The sequence below is a fragment of the Macrotis lagotis genome, chromosome 1 (genome assembly GCF_037893015.1).
Source record: "Macrotis lagotis isolate mMagLag1 chromosome 1, bilby.v1.9.chrom.fasta, whole genome shotgun sequence".
NCBI lineage: Eukaryota > Metazoa > Chordata > Mammalia > Peramelemorphia > Peramelidae > Macrotis > Macrotis lagotis.
Window position 1 is genome coordinate 498,028,596 of NC_133658.1, and position 7,861 is coordinate 498,036,456.

Here is a 7,861-nt window from a genome sequence, read left to right on the forward strand (position 1 = left end):
CTCTCCAATGTCTTTGGTTCACACAACATCTTTAAGATTTCAAAAAGACTGATATGTTCAGGGTCTCGTGTTCATCATTTATGACCTCCAGATCCAAGATTTCCTTAATGACTGGAAGAATTTATCTTAGCCTATCACCTTGTCTACCTGTCTTCCACTATTTTATTATCATTAAGCAATTTGAAATTTTTTGGTGCAGTCCAAGTGAATGGTACAACATAAAAGACCAAAGAAGAAAGGTACATACCAAGTCTGAAAAGTTGTCATGGAAACTTTCCCTATGAGTGTTTACCATTACTTCAAAAGCTTTGCAACTTGCAAAATTGCCCTCAAGCTGAAAACCACCTTTCTGCAGGGCAAGCATACTCATTGCTGCATGGGTGTACTACAAATCACTCAAATACTAGAACTCTCTAGGAGACTCAACTTCCAGAGAAAGAAACTATCTGCTTTACTGCCCCACAACAGACCTGAGGGCATTTGTGTTCCTTGATCCCACAAGGCAAAATATCCCTTATAATCCTGATCCTCAGAGGGATTGTTTGGAAGAAAGCACTCTACCTAACACCAGATACATACTTATAGTAATTGAAAAAATAAAATAAAATGAATTTATATTACCATAGATTTTATTCTAAGTCATTCTCCATTCACCAAAAACCTATTGACAAAAATGCCCTCAGCAGGGTCACTTCATTCACTTCTCAAAAAACATTTACAAATGATTTAGCAATCCTTTGTCATGAGACATTCAATAGAGGTCACTTCAGTGAAAACTAATCCTCTAGGAAGATAATCATTTCTTTCTTGGACCCCTTTCACTGGAGTAAAAATATTTCATTTTCTTTAGCAAAGTTGTAAATTAGTTTATGGGGGAAAATAACAACTCTAGATGCATGTTTCCCACACTGGAGGAAAAACAGTATATATAGTATCTGTGGACCTACTTACTTTTCTTCAAATATTCATTACACTGCTTTCCTTTCCACTGACTGCTATTGACCCTACCTGGAACTCTCTCCTCTTTCTACCTCTCCTCTCTGATTTTCCCTGGTCCGAGGAGAGTCTTAGCTCCAACTTCAACTGTGGCAAGTGACTTGTACCTCTGCCTCTTTGATCTTCCCTCAATTCTCCTTGTTTGTGGTAGGTCTGGTTCTCATATTCTCACTGTCTTAGAACCCCATCCCTGAGGACAGGGACTTTATTGGCATTTCTTTTTATTCCCCATATTCCAGTATCCCAGTACTGTATCCCCGTAACTAGCACAGTACAAACTTTGGGAATGTAGCTTGTTCTTTAGTTGCTTTCAGAATGACTGACTGATTGACCCTTTCCATACAGTTGTGCCTCACCACTAATTCATTTCTAATCTGAAATTTTCATGAATTTTCCATTCCTTGAGTGTCAAAGTCAGATTCCACAAGCTGTCTAAAAAACGAGAAGACCAGGTTGACCAGCATAATAGAAGAACAGTGACATCTGGAGGAGGGCTGCCATATGAGTGGAGCACCAATCACACCAACTACACCAACCACATCAATCATATCAATCATATCTTTCATTACAAGAATGAGATCCTGGCAGACCCTTCTCAAAAAAATTCACATTAAGAGAAAACACCCTTAATGAGCTGGATGAATTGTTTTCAGGAAACAAAAAAAAATGATAATGTGATTTTGCTGGTAATTTTGTTAATGGGAATTATGCAGTTCTAGCATGGGTCTGCCATACCTCCTGCTCGAAATCTGTAAAAATCCCTGTGTAGATGGTGCCATATATACTCACATATCTACCCTCGATTTCCATCCAAATCATGAATGTTGACACGATGAACTACTACGGCAGCTATTATGGGGGCCTGGGCTATGGCTATGGCTCTGGGTATGGCTACAGATGTGGCGGCTTCCATGGCCTAGGCTGTGGTTTTATTGTCTATGTCTATAGAGGCCTGGGCTATGGTGATTATGGCTATGGCGGCTATGGCTATGGCTCCTGCTGCCCACCCTGCTGTGGAAGATATTATTCTTCTGGCTTCTACTAAAAAAAAATGCTCATTCCTGGGTTATCATGGAATTCCTATCTCTCCCTGATTTGGACTAATTCCACAGCATTTTAAGGATATCACATTACATCTATCTCTTTGGTTAGGTGGCATGGAAGAGCTACTACAAGAGGGTCTTGGAATCCATATGGAGCACTCAACGCAGTGAAGTAACAGGGACCCTCCTTTTGGGAAATGAGGCAGAATCTTACCTGTTAAGAGGGAAATTCCTCCAGTAATAGCTCATTTCTAGCCAGTTTACTCAGTTATTATGTACCATGACTGTAGTGTCTGTTAAAACTTTATAATAAATATGATTTTTGGCTTAGCCAAACTGTTTTCATCTCTCCTCCTTGAACTTGGATTTCAGTCCCATAGTGAAGGGATTGCTGTTTTTAAAAAGCATTTTTCCTTATTAAATGTCTTTCTAAAATTTGAGTTCTTTCATTTTTGTTGTTATTTAGTTTCAGTCATGTCCAACTCTTTAGGACCTTGTTTCTCTTGGAGTGGTTTGCCATTTCCATATTTAGATCATTTTACAGATGGGGAACAGACACAAACAGAGTTAGGTGACTTGCCTAAGGTCATACAAACTAGTTAGAGTCTGAGAATAGATTTGAATTCAAAAAGATTATTTTTCCTGAATCATGGCCCAGTGCTCTATCTCCTGTGTCACTTAGTTGCCCTGCAAAATTTGAGTTCCTCATTTAAATTTTAGTACTTTAACCTAAGCCCCAATTTACTAAGTCATGGAACTTGTCCCTATAAATTGTGACCCTTTTTAACCTTAAGGGTGTCTCAATGATTGATCCATTCATGGTCTCATGATTATGGTTCATTATTTTCAGATCGAAAGTGTCTCTGATGACTTTAAGAATCTGGCTTTGCCTATCCCTTCTGTAGCTTTCTTCTTCCATTTTGAGATCATCAACCAATTTGAAGTTTTGGAACAAAGCAGAAGTGAGTGGCACATCACAAAAATTACATGAGAGAGTCATTTATCAGGTCTAAAGGTTGTCATAGAAATATATCCTTCATATGGGTTCCCTCTTCTCCAGCAACTACATCCTGTCCAACACACAACATTGTCCTCCAGCAGAAGCCTACCCTTCCTTTGTGGAAGTGGACTCAATGTTGCAAGAATGTCCTTCAAAGAGAACCAGCCCTGGAGTCAGGAGTCCCTAAGTTCAAATCCAACCTCAGACACTTAATAATTACCTAGCTGTGTGGCCTTGGGCAAGGCACTTAACCCCACTGCCTTGAAAAAAAAAAGAAAGAAAGAATATCCTGCAAATCACTCCAACACCTGAATTTTCTAATCAACTCAAATTCCCAGGGAAAGAGAGCACCTCCTTTGCTGCCTTTTAAACTGTGTCAAGGTGCTTGAATTTATCTGTTCATTGGGTCAACATAATCCCTGGTGTTAAGTCACTCAGGTCACATAGTATGTTCAAAATAAATGTTTATTGGTTGAATTATTTTTCAAACAGTGGAGGAAATATTACAATTTCTACTACCAATTGCTACTTATTCTTTATTTGACTTGAAATAAATTATTCTTGAAATATATATATATATATATATATATATATATATATATCACTCTCAAGTTTTATTCTTCATTCACAAAAAGCAAATATATTTCTATAAATCCGATTACTTTTTGATGTAAGCGCCATGACTCAATTTTGCCAGGAGACATCCTATGAAGATCATTTCAGTGGAAACTAGTCCTTCAGAAAAATTATCATTTCTCTCTTTGACAGCTCTCTGAGGGGAAAAAAAATATTTCATTCTATTTAGCATAGTTGAAAATCAATTTATAGGGATAAAAGGTCACCTATTATACAGTCAATTTCTCCAACCTGGGAACAAATGAAATAAATTTAATATATATTCTATAAAGTGGTCAATAAAAAAAGAAAAAACTAAAGGAGATGACAAACCCAAGAGTCCTAGTTCCTTCAAGTTGAGGTCATAAGTCCATCTTCCAATTGTCCTGTACTCCTCTAGATATGCTTGACCAGCCATGCACTGAACAGGCAGGTTTCAGATGGCCATCACCTCAATTTCCCTGAATTCCAATCCGTTATGCCCTTCATGAAATCAAGGTCATAGTGAGATGTCTGACTATTATATGGTATCCAATTGGGCTCTTTATCCTTTAGATGTAGTTGTGGGAAACTTAGAAGCAGGAAGAGGGATCTGATATTTATTGCTATCCAAACCACCCTAACTTCACTTTTCTCCTGATCAGTTGAAATCTTTCTGAGCTGTTCAAAAACCAAAGAGAGAGAAAAAAGAAAGCTACAGACTATCTTCTTATATCTCCTCCAAACTCATAAAGCACATCTACCATAGGCTCAGTTACTTTCTCTCAGTCATTCACTAGCTCATCTTCAGTTTCAGGATTTGCATTTCCCCTGAATTCAATTGTCCAACTGGTTGTTTACTTCTTACTAGAATGCATGATCCTACCAAATCTCATTATTAGTACTTGTCACTACTCCTATATTTAAAAAGTCTATGACTGTAACTGCATTTATTAGAGCCTACTCAACCTGCTTTTCTTTCACTTTTTCTTTCACTTTCTTTGAAAGTACTGGTCATGTGATTCCTGACTCTACCACTCAAAAGAAATTGCTCTCTTCAAAATACTCAGTGATATCCTCATTGCCAAAACTGCCAAAACTTTCCTGAATTTTCTTCTTTTCTCCTCTTTGGTTTTTGATATTTATGGCTAACTAGAGATCCTGGAGTGTACTTAATACTTCTCTTCCTACCAAATTGCTCATTTTTAACTAGTTCACCTTCATGTCCTTTCATTTCCATTTATTCTGACTGAAGTTCAAGGGTGTTTCTTTTTTCCTTTCTTCTCCACTATGCTATCTCCAGAGGCAAGAAAGTAAACCCTCCCTAGATCCTAGGGCTTCAGAGACCTTCTCTCTGGCACTCCTTTCCATATCTGTAGCTCTATCCTTCCATCCCTCATGAACTCATACACATCATTAATTGTCAAAGTACACAATTTCAATTTGATGAGCTCTAGACATCTCAAAGCCCCCAAGTCTAGAACATAGCTCCTGATCCTACTTCTTCAAAAGCAGCCTACCATTTTTCTACCTCTCTGCTACTTTAATACCACCCCTTGCTTCCATGAACTCAGGTTCAAACCCTCAAAGACATGCTTAAAATTTATCTATAATTTTATCCAGTCAATCATTTGGCAAAACTTCCTAAATCATACTCAAATATTCACTATCTTAGATCAAGACTTCATAGTGTCTCTCTGCAAGGGCACTATGATTGAATTCCCTACACCTCAATCCTCTTCCCAGCTCAATCCATTTTCCACTAGCATGCCTAAGGGATTTTCCTAAAACAGTCATCTCACTCCTCCAACATTCAAAAGTCCCAGGCTCCATGTGTGTTATCTAGTAAATTCCCATTGTCTCCTACTCTATGCTGGTACAAATCAATATTGTTGTCTGATATTTCACCTTTTTCATAAATTGATCTCTTTCCTTTCCAATCTTGGTAGAATTTATTCCCCTCTCCACATTTTATAGTCTAACCTTTGAAAACCTAAGTGCTTCCTTACAAATTACAAACTGTATGGGTCCTTTCTCATTGCCTATGCATTAGTTTACTATCCAAACTGCCCAGACTTAATTCTCTCTCTTCTCTTCCCTTCTGATTTTCCATGATCCCTTTGAGTTTCAGTTTTAATTCAATCTACAGCAAAGAATGTTATTACTTTTCACATCCGTGATTTCTCATCATCTCTCCATGTTTGTAACAGTTCTTGCCGGCCTTAGAATTTTAGAGCTGCCCCAAAACAGAGACTGTTGACATTTCCTTGTATCCTCAGCATTGAACACAGTTATTGATTTGGTATGAACACTGGAGGATTGCCTGGGTGCTTTCATAATCATAGTTTGATTAGCCTATCCCATACATTGGTACTTAACTACATATGGATTCCAATCTTCATGATTCCAATTCCAATTCCAAACTTGCATGATTATTTTAATTTTGTCTTAAATAGCACAAATTACAATAGACAAGATTTAACTGCCTAAGAAATCAGAAGGTCAGGGCAACAATCATAATGGAAGGACAGTGTCACTCAGGAGATGGCTGTCATGAAGCCTGGGTAAGGCACCAGCAACATAAACTATATAGGCTTTGACATCACTATAATCATTTCTCATTACAGGAAGAGATCATGACAAAACCTTCTCAGAGAAATAGCAAATTGAGAGAAAACACCCTTAATGGACTGGATAAATTGTTCTTAGGGATTTTCCTATAACAGTCTTCTAACTACCTTCCTACTCTAAGCACCCAAAATCCTAAAATCAAAAATCACAACAGTATAAACTTATAATCTAATTGCCTTCTTCTGTTTGGCATTTCACCTTCTTCAATAGCTGACCTCTATCTACCTTTTGAGTCTCACTAAACTTATTTCTCCTCTTTACCATTTATGGTCCTCCCCAATGTAGGCCATCTGCTTTTGCTTAGACAATGCACTTCAGGTCCCTTTTGCTTGACTTTGTAGTGTTTATCTGTTTACCCTGCCAAGAATCTTTTCCTGCTACTTCTGATATTCCCTAATCCTAAAGATTCTCAGGTTCAATCTCATTTATCCCATTGTTTTAGGGGCTTCTGCCTTTGCCTCTGAGATCTCCATTAATTCTCCATATTTGTGGAGGGTGCCTTATCATTTTCATGTATTCATTGTCCTTTCAACTTTAAAGCTGTTTGAGGATAGAAAATCTGGTGACTTTTGTTTTAATTTCTCAGCCCTGAGTACAATGGCTGATTGAATATAAACATTAGGGAAATGGTTTGTCTTTTAGTGCTTTTGGAATGGTTGTTTGATTGACTAATTCCATATATTTTTTATACTCACTTATCTGAACTTCAACCTGAAACATGCTGGCACTTCATTCTCAAACAATACTTATCAAAAGAAACAATTTAATAGCATGCTTAAAGAATCAGAAGACCAAGATATAAAGCTAAAAATGAGGACAATGTCCCCAGACAGATCCACCATGATCACTGGGTAGAGCATCAACCACATTAATCACATAGGCTGTGACAACATTATAACCATTTTTCATAACAGAGGTCTTCATAGAGAAACAGCAAATCAAAAGAAAACACCCCTAATGAGCTGGTTGTTCTCTGGCAACAAACAATGACAAGAATATGACTTTTTGTCATGGAAGTTCATTAAAGGGAATGATGCAGTTCTGGAATTAATCTGTCATACCTCCTGCTGGAAGTATATATAAGTCCCAGGGCTCATGGTGCCCTAGACACTCAAGCAGACTAGACCTTGACTTCAGTCCAAATCTGTGAATCTTGACACAATGAGCTACCGTGGCAGTTACTATGGAGGTCTGGGCTATGGCTATGGCTCTGGTTATGGCTGTGGATGTGGCACTTTCTGTGGTCTAGACTGTGGCTTTGGCAGATATGGCTATGGAGGCCTGGGCTATGGTGGTTATGGCTGTGGCTGCTTCCACCCATCTTGCTGTGGAAGCTATTATTCTTCTGGTTTCTACTGAAAAACCACTTGCTCCTGCCATGTCATGAAATCCTTGTCTGACACAGCTTGGCATATCCCATAGATTCATTTGCCTCTACAGTCAAGTAGCTAAGGAGAATCTTAGATTCCTCTGAAGGACTCAGAGATGTGAAGTTGCAAGTAGTAGGATCCTTACCTCCTGGAAAATGATGCAGAATCTCACCTTTCAAGAGGAAGACACTACCACTACATAATTTTAGCAAATTTGCTTGGATGTG

At 38.1% G+C, this 7,861-nt stretch overlaps 1 protein-coding gene across 1 annotated transcript; it reads left to right on the forward strand.

Moving 5' to 3' along the window:
- Positions 1–1,828: 1,828 nt before the first annotated feature.
- Positions 1,829–7,623, forward strand: LOC141520580 (keratin-associated protein 19-3-like). The gene is made up of 2 exons (XM_074232206.1): positions 1,829–1,989; positions 7,533–7,623. Exons 1-2 carry the CDS (start codon positions 1,829–1,831, stop codon positions 7,621–7,623), a joined length of 252 nt encoding a protein of 83 aa, XP_074088307.1.
- Positions 7,624–7,861: the final 238 nt, after the last annotated feature.